General features: G+C 39.7%; 8 protein-coding genes across 8 annotated transcripts; 5 read left to right on the forward strand and 3 right to left on the reverse strand.

Annotated features, from left to right (window-relative positions):
- Window positions 1–277: 277 nt before the first annotated feature.
- Window positions 278–880, forward strand: DI49_4551 (uncharacterized protein; the record flags this gene model as incomplete). The annotated part of the gene is made up of 1 exon (XM_018367573.1): window positions 278–880. One exon carries the CDS (start codon window positions 278–280, stop codon window positions 878–880), a length of 603 nt encoding a protein of 200 aa, XP_018219697.1.
- A 1,280-nt stretch (window positions 881–2,160) lies between these two features.
- On the forward strand, window positions 2,161–3,789 carry SRP1 (karyopherin alpha; the record flags this gene model as incomplete). Its single annotated transcript, XM_018367574.1, has 1 exon — window positions 2,161–3,789. The coding sequence occupies one exon, from the start codon at window positions 2,161–2,163 to the stop codon at window positions 3,787–3,789; it is 1,629 nt and encodes a 542-aa protein (XP_018219698.1).
- A 444-nt stretch (window positions 3,790–4,233) lies between these two features.
- On the forward strand, window positions 4,234–5,547 carry KAR1 (Kar1p; the record flags this gene model as incomplete). Its single annotated transcript, XM_018367575.1, has 1 exon — window positions 4,234–5,547. The coding sequence occupies one exon, from the start codon at window positions 4,234–4,236 to the stop codon at window positions 5,545–5,547; it is 1,314 nt and encodes a 437-aa protein (XP_018219699.1).
- A 224-nt stretch (window positions 5,548–5,771) lies between these two features.
- SWT21 (Swt21p) lies at window positions 5,772–7,058 on the forward strand (the record flags this gene model as incomplete). Its single annotated transcript, XM_018367576.1, has 1 exon — window positions 5,772–7,058. One exon carries the CDS (start codon window positions 5,772–5,774, stop codon window positions 7,056–7,058), a length of 1,287 nt encoding a protein of 428 aa, XP_018219700.1.
- A 452-nt stretch (window positions 7,059–7,510) lies between these two features.
- Window positions 7,511–9,880, forward strand: UBP10 (ubiquitin-specific protease UBP10; the record flags this gene model as incomplete). The annotated part of the gene is made up of 1 exon (XM_018367577.1): window positions 7,511–9,880. The coding sequence occupies one exon, from the start codon at window positions 7,511–7,513 to the stop codon at window positions 9,878–9,880; it is 2,370 nt and encodes a 789-aa protein (XP_018219701.1).
- Window positions 9,881–10,231: 351 nt separating this feature from the next.
- MRPL19 (mitochondrial 54S ribosomal protein uL11m) lies at window positions 10,232–10,708 on the reverse strand (the record flags this gene model as incomplete). The annotated part of the gene is made up of 1 exon (XM_018367578.1): window positions 10,232–10,708. One exon carries the CDS (start codon window positions 10,706–10,708, stop codon window positions 10,232–10,234), a length of 477 nt encoding a protein of 158 aa, XP_018219702.1.
- A 482-nt stretch (window positions 10,709–11,190) lies between these two features.
- NPR1 (serine/threonine protein kinase NPR1) lies at window positions 11,191–13,569 on the reverse strand (the record flags this gene model as incomplete). Its single annotated transcript, XM_018367579.1, has 1 exon — window positions 11,191–13,569. One exon carries the CDS (start codon window positions 13,567–13,569, stop codon window positions 11,191–11,193), a length of 2,379 nt encoding a protein of 792 aa, XP_018219703.1.
- Window positions 13,570–14,030: 461 nt separating this feature from the next.
- IPI3 (chromatin-binding/pre-rRNA-processing protein IPI3) lies at window positions 14,031–15,707 on the reverse strand (the record flags this gene model as incomplete). Its single annotated transcript, XM_018367580.1, has 1 exon — window positions 14,031–15,707. One exon carries the CDS (start codon window positions 15,705–15,707, stop codon window positions 14,031–14,033), a length of 1,677 nt encoding a protein of 558 aa, XP_018219704.1.
- Window positions 15,708–16,075: the final 368 nt, after the last annotated feature.

Consider the following 16,075-nt stretch of genomic DNA (forward strand, 5'->3'; position numbering starts at 1 on the left):
AAAAGTTTTGCTCTGTTCTTTTTATTTAGAAACAATCTATTTAGGTTAACTTAAACGAGTGAGCTTTAGATAATCTGACTACAAGAAAACCGAGCTTCTTTTTACTTTGTTTCTTTTCTCTTTTTTTCTCTTTTGATTAAAGAATTTTCCTTTAAGGAGTAACTTAAGCATTTAGCTGCACAACAAACACTTTTTTTTTATCTAACTCACACACCTTTAGAATATTAATTTTTCAACCTTCATTCCCAAATACCCCCCAGTACGATATAATTGAAATATGAAGTTTTCCTCAGTTACCGCTATTGCTCTAGCTACTGTTGCCACTGTTGCCATAGCTAAGAAGGGTGAACATGATTTTACTACTACCCTGACTTTGTCCCAGGATGGTACTTTGCTCACCACCACTTCTACTCATACTACTCATAAGTATGGTAAGTTCAACAAGACTTCCAAGACTAAGACTCACCGTACTGGTACTCACAAGTATGGTAAGTTCAACAAGACTTCCAAGACTAAGACTCACCGTACTGGTACTCACAAGTACGGTAAGTTCAACAAGACTTCCAAGACTAAGACTCACCGYACTGGTACTCACAAGTACGGTAAGTTCAACAAGACTTCCAAGACTAAAACCCACCGCACTGGTACTCACAAGTACGGTAAGTTCAACAAGACTTCAAAGTCCAAGACTCCTAACCACACTGGTACCCACAAGTATGGTAAGTTTAACAAGACCAAACATCACCACACCACTTATGGCGTGAACGATAAGGCTGCCGTGAATAACGCTGCCGCTGGTCCATCCAACTTCAACTCCATGAAGTTATTCGGTGTTACCGCTGGTAGCGCTGCCATTGCCGGCGCCTTATTATTGTTATAATAAGCCTTAAACTGGATTTGAGAAGTGGAAGAAATTTATTTTCTTCTTTTTATGTTTTTTTACCCCCCCTTCAGTTAGAAGTAGCATCTTTATTTCGCTACTTCGACTACTATGTGTTTACGTGTGCTTGTGCAAGAGTGAAATTTACTGTGATTGTGCTCTTTTTATTTTTTTTTTTTACAGAAAAAACGAAGAAAAGAGAATTCCGAATGCTACGATTCTAAGAGAGGTACGACTTCTTTTTTCGAAAGGTCTAATGAATGTGTGTGTTTCATTAGCTTGGAAAATAAAGAAAAAATACTGAACTCACTATTGTAGTTTTCTCTTTTTATTACAAATTGAAAGTGGAAGAGAATAAGGGCGAACTTGGTGATTGTGTGTGAAAGCCTTGTTTCATCTTATACCCTTCCCTTTCATTTGAATGCTATACAAGAAAGTGTGCACTTTCTTCTATACTTTTTTCTTTCAATGACTTGTGTGTTTATTACCCTTTAATTAATTACAAAAAATAAACTACGTTTTTACTTTCTAATTGTGAAAATTCCTTTTTTTACATATATAAATGCTTACATATGTGTCAGTTTATTCAAGTTCGTTCATTAGATTCCCTCTTTGCAGCTCCCAATGACGACCGGCTTATTACTAGACCTGTATGCCTTCTCTCTGGCACTAAAACGTATATTTGATTGTTTACACCATTAAGCTGCGCAAAAAAGATCACTTAACTGGTATCGTCATTAATGACATATAATATATATATATATAAATTTATAGACTCAAAACTAACGAGAGAGAATTGTTTATCAAATAGTTACAAATGCTGTTAGTTTCAGTACGGCACTCCCAGTTCCATGGGAATGCTAGAACTACTCTTCCTATTAATGATTTGGCTTGTATTATTTTATCTTCGTTCGACCAAATGTGTATCACTATATACGATTTACGATTTTTTCTTTTCTTTTTTCTTCAAGAGTCGATGGGGAAGGATTGAAAAAGGAAATACAGACCAGATACGAATTTAGTGATTGATCACACTTCACTTGTAATATCAAAACGACTGGCACCTTACGAAAGTCACGACTAACTGAGTAAAAATTACGAAGTAGTAACACCAATAGACCTGTTCTTCTTAATTACATCCTTTGATTTTATTTTTTGAGGTTGAAACTTTTCCTATTAAATTCTTCAGGTGTATTTCGTCATTTATTAAAACGAATTTTCTGAATTTGTATCCTTTCTAATCTTAGAAGTTACCAATCTACACATCAAATTAGATAAAAATGGATACTGGCACTGACTCTTCCACTAGCAAGTTTGTTCCTGAATACAGACGTACCAATTTTAAAAATAAAGGTAGATTTTCTGCTGACGAACTTCGTCGTCGTAGAGATACACAACAAGTTGAACTCAGAAAAGCGAAGAGGGATGAAGCTTTAGCCAAGAGAAGAAACTTTGTTCCACCAACTGATGGTGCCGATTCCGATGAAGAGGATGAGAGCTCCATTTCTGCAGACCAACAATTTTATAGTCAGCTACAACAAGAATTACCACAAATGACGCAACAACTTAACTCTGATGATATGCAAGAACAATTGAGTGCTACTGTCAAATTCAGACAAATTTTGTCCAGAGAACACCGTCCTCCAATTGATATTGTCATCCAAGCTGGTGTGGTTCCAAGATTAGTAGAATTCATGCGTGAAAACCAACCAGAAATGCTACAATTGGAAGCTGCTTGGGCTTTGACTAACATTGCATCAGGTACATCAGCTCAAACAAAGGTCGTTGTGGATGCTGATGCTGTACCACTTTTCATTCAACTATTATATACCGGCTCCGTTGAAGTTAAAGAGCAAGCTATTTGGGCTTTAGGTAACGTCGCTGGTGATTCTACCGATTATAGAGACTATGTTCTACAGTGCAACGCCATGGAGCCAATTCTAGGCCTTTTCAACTCCAATAAACCATCTTTGATCAGAACCGCTACTTGGACTTTATCCAATTTATGTCGAGGTAAAAAACCACAACCAGATTGGTCCGTTGTCTCCCAAGCCTTACCAACTTTAGCAAAATTAATCTATTCAATGGACACTGAAACTTTGGTTGACGCTTGTTGGGCCATATCTTACCTATCCGATGGTCCACAAGAAGCTATTCAAGCTGTAATCGATGTTAGAATTCCAAAGAGATTAGTTGAAWTACTAAGCCACGAATCGACCTTGGTTCAAACTCCTGCTTTAAGAGCTGTGGGTAACATAGTAACTGGTAATGATTTACAGACTCAAGTGGTTATAAATGCTGGTGTCTTATCTGCCTTAAGACTACTACTAAGCTCTCCAAAAGAAAACATAAAGAAAGAAGCATGTTGGACCATCTCTAATATTACGGCAGGTAACACTGAACAAATCCAAGCAGTTATTGATTCGAACTTAATCCCTCCATTGGTCAAACTGTTGGAAGTTGCAGAATATAAAACTAAAAAAGAAGCTTGTTGGGCCATTTCTAATGCCTCCTCAGGTGGTTTGCAAAGACCAGACATCATCAGATATCTAGTATCTCAAGGTTGTATAAAGCCGTTGTGTGATTTGTTAGAAATCGCTGATAACAGAATCATCGAAGTTACTTTAGATGCCCTAGAGAATATCTTAAAGATGGGTGAAGCCGATAAAGAAGCTCGCGGTTTGAATATTAATGAAAATGCTGACTTTATTGAAAAAGCTGGTGGTATGGAAAAGATTTTCAATTGTCAACAAAATGAAAATGATAAGATTTATGAAAAGGCATACAAGATCATTGAAACTTATTTCGGTGAAGAAGAGGATGCTGTAGATGAAACTATGGCTCCACAAAATGCCGGCAATACTTTTGGATTTGGTTCTAATGTTAACCAACAATTCAATTTCAACTAATTGAATGCGATGAAAAAGGTCAATTAAATAGCTTTTGTCTTTAAACAAGTCTTTTTTAACCTGATCTATTATTTTGAGTTTTCTTTCAATGTATGTAAAGAATGCTTCTCAATCTTTCAATTCGCAGCCCTACTACTATACCTAATATACATATTTTTATATATGTATTTTTTTTTCATATGTAAATGGCAAGTATAAACTAATATCTTTACCATCGAGGCCTTTTTTATGTTGCTGGTTTTGTTAATAAGTGTTTTATACATCGCCGAGTTTTCCATTTTTTTGCGGAAGACGCCAAACAGAGAAAAATTGTTAAGACACAAGGAAAAACTAGGAATATCAACATAAACGTCGAGCATAGATAGTGAACTACACCATAAGGGTTCCGTCCAAGACTTCTAAAACAAGCAAAGGTTTTTTTTCTTCCATATTTTAAATTCATGAATGAATGTAACTTCTCCAAAAGACGAGAGTCATAGATTCTCTAAGAAAAAAAGATTAAGTACGAGTGGATCACGATTCCACAAACTGAATGGGCATTCACAAGATATAAGCACATCCGAAGACCGCGATTCAATTGTTTCAAGTAACAYAACTTCAATAATGACTGATGATGTGTCCGACTACGATGGTGGCGGAAAATCGCATACCAATAATTCAGATTCCGATAGTGACGGGAACAACCATACCTTAAAAGAGCAAACCCGTAACAAAAGGGGCAGTGACCACAATCCTTTTCACAGTGGCTCTGGTATTTACCAACGGTATACGCAATTCACCAAAAAAAGAGAATTTCAACCAACGTTTGCAGAAAACGAAAACGTGAGGCACCTGCCGAATGATGACCATGCAAAGAGTGATGAAGACGATAATATCGAAAACGAACTTCAATTTACACCAAGGATCAAAGAACCCAGTATACTCCGATCAAGTTTGTTAAAACAAAGAAACGAATCGTATACGCATAATCCCGTACCGAATGAACCGAAGATTAAATTTAAACCAACCGCCAATAACAAAAGCACCTCACAGAGAAAATCCAGTGCAGTGCTCCGTAAACAGCTGGGGAAACCATTGCCGTTGCCTTATTTGAACGGTTCCAGTGGCATTACAACGTCTGCGTTGCATAGAGACGAAGAATCATTTACAGACGAAGTAGTTCAGAAGAAAAAAGAACTGATAGCATCCAAATGGCACAGACTCCTCTTACATGACAAAAAAATGGTGGAAAAGAAGCTGGAGGGGTTGCGAGAGTATGAACGAAAAAGAATACCGACACAGGGGAGTGGTGTGTCTAATCGTTACCAAGACAATTCGTTCAAAGTATCGACGCCAACAAAGTCATATATGTCTTTGAATAGCACCTCGCTACCCCATATCACTGATATAGAGACCCCCATTAATATCTTCGAGGATGAAGGTAAAATGGAAGCAAATAAAAATGTTTTACACTTTCAAGAGCAAGGGCAGCTGACTTCGTTTCAGAAATTACAGTCTGAGATTGAAACAAACACAAGGAAACTTGATATGATTATAGATTTGTTGAAGGACGATACAGTCGGAAGGGAGGAAAAAAAAGTGGCGGATCACGGCAATGTAACTTTGGGACCGGAAAGTGACAAAGGGTGGTGGGATAGCATGATGATGATGTGTAAAGAACTAAGAAATATTATCAAAAAATACAAGGAATATTTCCTATGGACAATCTGTATTTTAATTTTGTTGTACTGCAACATATATGTGTATTATAAATTCTAAAAGCGTGTAAGTGAATAGAAAAACATTGAATTTCAATAATGAGGGCAAGTCGCTGCCGTTCTTTTTCTATATGTATGTATTCTAACTTTGCGTGCGTATATGCTGTTTTTTTGTTTTTTTTTGACTGAAGCGAGAAAAGGCGATGATGGCGTGACTTTTTGAAACAGAGTGATAGATTAACAAAGTACACAATAAACGCTAATGACAAAAACAGCAATGGGAGTATGGAGAATGGAGAAAACCACAGCGGGATAGATATAACTCCCTATTGTGACACCGGTGAAGTGTTCGAGGCCGACAGGATACGAGAAGTATGGGAAAGGGAAGATAAAGAATGGCTGCAAAAGACCAAAAACGATGCCAGTGGATATGCATACCCGGCACTGGGCAAATCGCCGTATATTGGTGAGACGAGTGATGGCAGGATGGAAAAGAAGGTTCTGTGTCAAGACATATTTTGGTCATGCGACGGTACCTCGCTTGTTTCTGTACATAACGATTTTGGCATTAGGCAGTATTTAATACCGGAGGAAAACGATGGCGACAACAAAAACAAAGAACTACTGCTTCTACTGCCGTTCAGTAGATTCTTCAAGAACCAATCCATTGTTTCGTGTGCAGTACACCCACTCTACTCGCTTTATGATGAACCGTCGGGCGGAGTGGCTACCGACAAAATCGCGATTGGAAGCAAGAACTTTCCTTTGCAGCTGTACTCCGTGATGGACGGACAATGCGTTGCGACCTTCGACACGACGAACGAAATGAATGGAGAATACGAGACTGCGTACAGCGTGAAAATCGATACCGAAGCGCATATCTATACCGGCTCGCACCGAAACAAAGTGGCCATATACGACATGCACCGGCGGGAAGCCGTGTGGATGCACCGCAGCAGCAAGAAAGCGAGCAAGGGAAGGCACAGCATTATCTCGTGTTTTGAAGAGCAGCCAGCGGGAGCGGCTGCTCTTCCAAGAGGACCCTTGCTGTGCGGTAGCTACGCTAATGAACTGTTCCTAGTGGACCCCCGCCACCAGCAGCCGGTAGCGATAAGCCGCAGTGGCCAGAAGGCGGCCATGGGCGTCATCCAGATCCTCACTAGCGACAACGGGCGGTACGTGTATGTCGCTAGACGCAACAGCGATAAGATCAGTGTCTACGACCGCCGGGACCTGCAGCGCGAGGTGAGCCTGCTGGCGCTGCCCTTCCGCGTCCGCCAAGACTCTGCCAAGTTCAAAGCATGCGTGGATGCGACACACGGGCTGAGTATGGGTACTCCGTGGGGGGCCGTGCTGAATTGGGGCCACGACCTGGTGGAGTTCGGAGGAGTCTCCCCGCATCAGCGAAGTGAAGAACAGGCTGTAGCTTCCCTTCCGCCAGAGTCAGAATGGAGCACTGGTCCCGAGTCCATGGGATTTACCACGACGGTGGTGAAGAGTTGTCCTACAGAGCCCGGTCTCTTGGCGCTGGCCCACGGGGGCACGATCTCACTGGGCAGGCTCAGCGGCTAAACGGCAAAACGGCATGGTGCCCGCCATGGGGATCACCCGGCTGCGTTTTGCCAATGGATGCGCAAAAGAAATGAGGGAGATTTGTTCCCCCAGACACCGCTCTCTTTGTTTTCACTTGCCTTATGCCGCCAAAAAATTTTTTTTCGCATCGAAGAAATCCCCAAAAAGAAATGAAGAAAAAAAGTTCTTGTTTTATATAGCATCAGTACCATAAGGTAAAACATCCTTTTAGAGCATTGAAAAAGGCCCCAACCACCCCTCTTTTGTCTCTTTTGTCTCTTTTGTAGAAGTTGATAGATACCGTATAGTGTACATAGGGGCATGCATAGAGTCTGAAGTTACATCTGTTCTGTACTGCGCATAAAAAAACTTAAAGAATAGTTCACGGGATAGTTGCCACATAGTGCCCGTAAATCCCGTTTCAGCTGGAAAACAACCACAAACAACGAACGATGACTACTCAAGAATCGATCAAGCCTTTGGTCGACAGAATCTTATCGAACCCTCTGCAGTTTAGTGCTGCAATGATCTCTAAGAAATCAAAGAATAATAATAATAATGGTACTACCGCCGCGCCGCAAAATAGCTCGTACATCGTGATAGGGAAGCAGCATAATAATAGCAGTTCTGGCGGCACCACTATTGCAACTTCTAATGGCGGCCAAGCACAACCCGATGGGTCGATGGAAAAGTCTAAAAATGAAAATAAGCCTGATGCCGCTCCCAAATCGATGGCCGAAGCTTTGTTACTATATACTTCTAAGAATAGTAACAGCGGTAATAATGTTGCCGCTGTGAAAAGGCCAGCGGAGCTTTCTACGGAGCTTTCTACGGAACCTCCCACTTCTGCTTCTGCCTCGGAAGATGAGAAAGAAGTTGAGAAGGAAGACGAGAAAGAAGAACAGGTCCATGAAGAAGAAGAAGAAGGAGAAGGAGAGGTATTTCACGAGGCAAGGGATTATCTAGAGCCTGAAAATGCCCACATAAACGATGACGAAGACATTGGTGAAGACATCGGTGAAGACATCGGTGAAGATTTTGGCTTGCCTGTAGCTACCGTTGATGGAGAAGAGGAAAAGGGTACGCTTTCTGGCACCAATGAAGCGGACGATGATGATGAAGACATGGATTATGATTCCACTGCCATGGAGAAGGAGCTCCCTGAAGAAGAAGAAGAAGGAGGAGAAGGAGGAGAAAGCGATTCTAGCTCTGCAATTTCCGAAGATGAGAAAAAGGATCTACGCAAAGATTTGATAGAGGCTAATACAGAAAACGTAAAGCAAGGCGAAACGCAAAACAACGACGCGGAAGCAAGTAAGATCGTAACTCCAAAAGGAGAACAAGAAGAGGAAGAGGAAGAGGAAGAAGAAGAAGAATTAAAACATAAACCAAGATCAGTTACCCCACCAACTACGATATCAGATCTGTCGAACTTTTACCAATTTAATGAAAATATCAACGATCACGGGTCCTTGAATTCTAGTAAAATCATCAAGAATTGGGGTGACCAATTCACTACTTTGAAACCTCGTGGCCTATTAAACCATGGTGTTACTTGTTATACAAATGCCGCAGTGCAAGCCATGTTACATATCCCTTCCATTCAACATTATCTGTTTGACATTCTTTTAGGAAAGTACGACAGCACCATCTCAAAAAGCTCTGTTTCCTACACTCTAGCCGAAACGAGCAAGAAAATGTGGTCACCGATCTCGAAAAATCCTAAAAAAAGCCCTTCAGCCTCTTACATCAATCCGAAATATTTAATATCCAGACTAGATGATATCAACTGTATGATGAGCGAATGGCAGCAGGAAGATTCTCATGAATATTTCATGTCACTGATGTCAAGATTACAAGAAGATTCCGTCCCCAAGGGGCATAAGCTAATAGAATCGATAATCTATGACATATTTGGCGGTCTTTTAAAGCAAATCGTCACTTGCAAATCTTGCGGCAGTATATCCAAAACGGAACAACCCTTTTACGATCTATCGTTGCATTTGAAGGGTAAGAAAAAGCTGGATTCAGATTCAGATTTGTTGGATGGTAGCAGTAATAATGCTTCCACCGCCAGCTTTACTTCCAACGCCACCACTGCACAATCATCAGCCTCTTCTGCTGCTCCCAATCTGAATACCACTACTCCAGGCTCTGCAGCCGGCAATTTAAGTTCAGTCAATCGTAGGTTCTCCATTGAGAAGTCAATCAGAGATTTCTTCAATCCTGAATTGATTAAGGTTGACAAGGAACAAAAGGGTTATGTTTGTGAAAAATGTCACAAGACTACAAACGCTGTCAAGCACAACTCGATCATAAGAGCACCAGAGACTTTACTTGTACATTTGAAAAAATTTAGATTCAACGGTACTTCGTCATCCAAGATGAAGCAAGCCGTTTCATATCCGATGTTTTTAGATTTAACAGAATACTGTGACGATAAAGATTTACCTGTCAAGTACCAACTATTAAGCGTGGTCGTCCATGAAGGTCGTTCTCTCTCTTCCGGTCATTATATTGCCCACTGTAAACAACCAGAGGGTACTTGGGCTACTTACGATGATGAATATATTAATAAAATTTCTGAAAGAGACGTGCTGAAAGAGCCTAACGCCTATTATCTCTTGTATACGAGGCTAACTCCCAAGGTGATTTCGTTGCCACTAGCAAAGTCTACAATGACGGCCGACAATATTACTTCGTCCAAATCCAAACAAGAACAAGCATCCAGCGAATCAAATAAACGTCCATTAAAGATTAACAGTAAGAAAAATAACCGGAAAAAATGGAAAAAGAATAAGAAAAGGAAGTTCTCTAAATAATCTATTTTTCTTTTCTCTCCTTTTCTTCTTATACGCATTTTTTATTAGCATCTTATTCTCATTTTTTTCACTCGACATATACATACAAGCATATATATGTATATCGATAACCCATCTTTATTCAAGTTAAGGAACTACTTTAGGGGGGAATCCAATGGCACAATCACTTTTTTTCTGCAGTTTCGAAAAATGATCACTAATTGCGCCTAACGCTGAACCAGAGTAATTCAAATTTTAAAACTTATATACATATTTACAGAATGATCAATAAAACAAACTACACGGTTCCTTTAATATTTAGGTACTAAGAAAATGTGCCTTTCTTTCCTTGATTATACTTTAGTTTTCTAATCAAGGCATGATTTTGATGCCCATACTTTTCGCAACACCGATTATTGACTTAACGATACCTTCCATCTCCAACAGGCTATGCATTTCATCACTCTTTTTTATCTTGGCTATTTCGTAAACATGTTTCAACGATAGTTCTCCCAAAATACGAGGTGGTCCCTTAACGGGAGCACCGGTTAATGTCGTACTTACGTTAGGTTGTCCGTGTCCCTTCTCCAACTTAAGAGCCTTTAATAATAAATAACCGGTGGGTGGAGATTTCATTTCAAATGTGAACGTCCTATCTGGTTTTATCGTAATTAGTACGGGAACTGGCACGCCTGGTTGATAATTTGCCGATCTTGCATTAAATTCCTTACAGAAGTCAATCGCTTTTATACCTTTGGAACCCAGCGCCGGCCCCACGGGTGGTGATGGTGCTGCTTGACCTGCTCCTACTATCAGCTTCACTATTACGTTTTTGGCTGCCTGTGACATTATGGATATCCAATCGTTCTGTACAAGGTACGACAGTCGAAATACAAAAATGAGAATAAATTTGAAAAGCTTTGATATCGATCCAAAAAGCTAAACTATCTCTCCCTTTTGTTATAGTCTCATTATAAATTGTAGCGTTTCTGGTCGTGAAATTTCAAGGTACGTTACACAAATAAATATATAAGTTGATGATTTATCGAAATGAAGGTTACCCGCATGCTCATAAGCATCAAAAGACGTTACCTCTCACTAAATCACACCGATGACATATATATTGAGCTTCTCACATTTTGAGGAAAATGGTAAAATATAAAAAGGATGTCTATCAATTTTGTCTTTTGAGTACAGTACAAAAGTAGGAGGAAGTGTAATAGGAAAAATAAATATAGTAACGTATCTTAGCATATACTCAAACAACATTGAAAAGAAATAAGCTTATATACAAATGCTTGAAAAATTGTAAAAGCTTAGACGCTTACTTGCTAGTTGTTTTGTTTATCCTTTTTCTTTTTCTTTTCTAAACCTGCAATATGCGCTTCACTTTGATCAACTTGCGTGTGATGGTGGTCATCTCCTTCAACCACTTTGAACGCTAGGCCATCTTCAACCATTCGACACATGCTAATGCTACGAATCCAAGGGTCCTCCATAATTTCATCAATGTTTCCTCTACATGCAGGTGCCAGGTCAATCATGCGGCTGATAATATGCTGCGTTTCTTCTGGCAATGAATGCAATAGTCGTTGTGGTCCAATATTAACATTATTGGGATCTGATACATTATTTGAAGAGCCCTCAGATTTCTTTTTTTCTGGAGAGTGCGACTCGTCATAAGAAGGTGGATCAGGAGTTCTCGTTACCAAGCTACTCAAGGAGTCACAATCACGCCCTGAACAGAATAGTTTAAAGGAGTTATCTCTCAATTTAGGGATTTTCCATGGAAATTTCTTTAATATCATGCAGGCGAAGATAATTGCTGAAGACCAAATATCTACGGGACGTGGATCATACTTTGCAAAAATACAAACTTCAGGTGCCAAATATGGATCACTACCGACAATTCCACTTGCTTCCACAAGATTCTTTGAAAATGGATATGAAAATACCACAGCTGCACCGAAATCAATTAATTTYACCACACCTTTTTCATTTATAACACAATTATCTAGCTTTAAATCTCTATGAGCTAAGCCGATACTATGCAAATATTGCACACCAGTAAGGATCTGCTTAAAGCAGCAACAAATCTCCTCGTACGACATCTTATTACTCATAACAATAGCAAACAAATCGTATTCACAGTATTCCATTACTTGTAAAATTCTATCATTTTCATATACAATTTCGATTGTCTCAATAATATTGGGATGATTTAAAGTCGTACCAATACAGTACTCAGAGGTAATCTTCTTAACATAGTCTCTTTTTGATTCATTTTCAAATTTAGTTCTAAATTCCTTTACTGCAAAAATTTGGTTATCTACGATTCTTTGAACTAATTTGACGGAACCACCTGCTCCAGCACCTAAATCTTCTCCCGTCTTGACGTATCTCTTTGAAAACGGAACAGCAGAACCATGTGCGTGAGAATAAATAGTGTCCCCATTTCCATTATAGCTGTTAGAGGAAGGATAGTTTCCTGCTGCAAAATGAGATGATGAATGAGAATGCGATGGAACAGCCATCCCGGTAGACACAGGAGATCCATTTGGAATAGCGTTGTTATTGTTCGAGGACAGATTACTGCTAGAGCTCTTTTTGAAGAATCTTTTTAAATCACCGATGGAAGAATGTTGCGATCTTGGAACGCTTTGGCTTGGGGGTAAATGGTCATGAACAGAAGATGGAGAGCCGTACAAGTTATCTGTGTAGGAACCAGTTGGTTGCCTCGATACAGAATAAATACTACTTTGTCTTGCACGAATCGGTTTAGGTATAGCAGTTGAGCCATTTGCAACATTAGAATTTTTAATACTCGTGGATGGACCATTAGAATTGGCGGGGTATGTCATGCCAGCAGAGTTTGGGTTTGAGGATTCTTTTGAGTTTTTAGAAAAGAAAAGATTTCCCAGTTGTGAAGAAAATGAACCTGAACGTGAAATAGACCTTGCTTGGGTAGCAGTGGTATTGTTGTTGTTGTCCATCGATGCTTTCTGAAGTTTTTGTTTGGAAATAATGAAGCGGGGCTCGACACTATCTACTTTTGGGGAAGATATAACATTAGAATCGATCGCAGAAATATTACTGGGCAAACCGCCTGCATATGTTTCGAGCCATGATGAAGACAAAGAGGAGCTGTTGCTATTCGAGCTGTTGTTGTCTTTGTTAGAATTTGGGACAGAGTAAGGAATACTYGAAGACAATGAAGGAATGACCTTTCCCGAAGTGTGTGAAGTAGCGGATAGTCTACTCGTGATTCTATTTTGTGGGGCAAGAGAAGAACCACCATACGAGGAAAGTCCAGCAGCCCCCTGGTCATTTATCAAAGACCCAAATCTATCTTTACTTTGTGCACTTGTGCCATATAATGAGGCAGTGTGGGCAAAATTGGAATTAAGAAAACTGGAAGAAAACTGATTTCTTTCGTCTAGTGAAGAACCGGCCGTTGATGACGAATCTTCCTCCGAGTATATTTGTGTAACCGTTGTAACGCTTCCAGGAACTGGCATAGTGGCCCTGTTACGTTCTCCATTGCTGCTGTTACTATCGCTTGCAATGTGACTACTACTCTTATTCCTTGTCTGAGCGTCAAGAGGATGTGACTCGGGCGTTGTGGTCAATGTATCAGCAGAAGTTCTCGGTGACGAATTTGAGGCTTCGTTTTTTCGTTTTTCCTGCAATAGTCTGGTTAATGACGACATCTTACTTGTATGCTGCTTTCCCTTTGAATTGCAATAGATAAGGACTGTGAAAGAATTTAAAAGTAGGAGGAAAAGTTAATAATAACAATGATGTACGGCAAATATCTTTAGCTTGTATCTGATAGTGTTTAGTTCAAAATGGTATGAGTCAAACTCTTATATTCTCTTAGTAGCACAAGACCTTTAGTTGTTACCGATTACTACCAGGTACGCCACCAACTAAACCGGAATTAACCAAGACAATACTGTTAAAGGTGGCCCAAGTAAGCTCTGAGATAAGCTATAAGGGTAGAAAAGATGGTATGCGTCATTGATAACGAAATTCCGTGCCAGATGATAGACCACTGACGACGAAATTAAAGATCCCAAAAAATATATATTTGTTACTATCTACACATACAGATTTATACAAAAAATGTCATTTTAAGTGAGGTTACTATACAACATGTCATGTATACCGTCTACAGCTTGTCGAGTACGTGTTGATGCTCCTCGTATAGCTTTTCGTGCATACCACGTAATTCTTTGTAGGCGTGAGTTAGTGCCTCCACGTTAGCTTTGAGTTCAGTAATCTCTTCATCTTTAGCGGTTTGATCGTCAAAAGATGAGACAGCGTCCGTTTCTGTACCAACCACTTTCACGTCACTTGAAATCCTGCCCATATGTGCGAACATGGACTCTTGGGACTTGATATGTTCCAAATAGCCATTAAAGTCGTTCAATGGTAACGCTAAACTAGGATCTGCCTCGGTTTCTGGCTCTCCTATCTGATACCAAATATCGTGCGAGAGGCTTTTGTTTTGATTATCAAATATAACCCTTTGTAGATTTGGTATCTTTAGAGAGTTATTGCCATTACTACCGCTGGTATGTTTTCCTGTAGTTGCTCCTTCAAACAGTTGGTCGCCACTTTCAGTTCTGTAAGGATTTACTAGAATATTAGTCACTTCCCCGACAGAAGCCTGTGACGTGGTCAAGGTTTGAATGGTTCTAATGATCTGTTTCGAGTATATTTCCGCAATGGAAACTTTCCCCTCAGTGTCACCGATCATAAGTAACGTACCATCCATTGATATTTCGAGACACGACACGTTAGAATCCAAAAGCTTATCGCAAACCAGCTGACCTATTGAATATAATGAATCCAAATCTTGATTTTCGCCACCAGTTACTAAACTGCGTTGTACCAATGAAAAGACTCTACCTTTTTGAATAGTGTTCATTCCTGTAGATTGTAACAGATTAACAATGGTGTTCCCCTTTAACTTATAGAACAAATTTAGTGCAAAACAGCCATCGGCAGTCCCAATATAACATGCCCTATCAGCAGGATCGAGGGATATAGATTTAATGGCAAAAGGTAATGTAAATGTAGCGAGCAATCTAGGCGCTTTGCCGATACTAACTTCATTACCGTCTTCTTCTTGCTTTTTTTGCTTCTTTTTAGAACCTATTAGACTCAAATCGTAGCATCTCATGGTAGCATCTTGAGATACCGTGAATAGTTTTGTACCAGCACAAGATAAAAATTTTCCCTGACTGGTAGAAACTTGGAAGTCTGTAACAGGTAAAGTATGATCATGAAGAATGCAGATAGGCTTAGGCTCGTCATTCGATGCCGATACCAAATCGACTGTTTGCCATATAATAACTCTCGAATCGTTACCTGAAGTGACAATATACTTCCCGTTTAAAATCGACTTAATCTTGGTGATACTTTGATAGTGTGCCATCGGCTTCACATTCAATAAAATCCCCGAATTCAACTCCCATATGTACAGTTTACCCGATTCGGTGGAACCAAGCAACAGGTACGGAAGATTGAACTCTGGCAAGTTGTGGTTTACACCATGGATACGGTCGTACTGTACACCGGTATTTTGAACCACTTCTAGACATTTTAAAACTTCAGGTAATGGTAGGCGCTGTTCTACAGACTCTCTCTTGAATGAACCTGACATGTTGTAAACATTGATCAATGCCTTTTGTGCTTGAGCAACGAATAAGTACTTGCTGCCCACTTGGACACAACTATTTCTAGATTGGGTAGAACATTGTCTCAAATTTACTTGTTCGAATGAGTGCACAGAGGATATTGTCCCCGAGGTATTTGTTGTAAAAACGACTTCTTCATCCATTTTACTGGTCTTCACGCTGTTGTATTGAAAGGATGTTTGAACAACGTATTTATATGCTACGCTCTCTTTATCTCTGTTAGTTCTATACAACTGGAAATGGGCATCGATTTAAAATTTTCATTGAGAGGATTTGGAAAAAAATTTCAGATGGCGCGCTAGGTTTCTTTCGCAATATTTTGCAAGATCAAGAGTGGCGCTACCATATTAAAGCTTTAATGGCAGGTGGACACTCAGCCTGCCCACCATGTTATTACTCAAAAGGTTGGATTACATCTGTGGACTTTTTATCTTGAGATAAAGTTAACGATAAGTCACGAATGACAACTTCATTAACTGAGAAGGCCCTTTACATCCGCATGATCTCGCTT

Source organism: Saccharomyces eubayanus, chromosome XIV (genome assembly GCF_001298625.1).
Source record: "Saccharomyces eubayanus strain FM1318 chromosome XIV, whole genome shotgun sequence".
Classification (NCBI taxonomy): Eukaryota; Fungi; Ascomycota; class Saccharomycetes; order Saccharomycetales; family Saccharomycetaceae; genus Saccharomyces; species Saccharomyces eubayanus.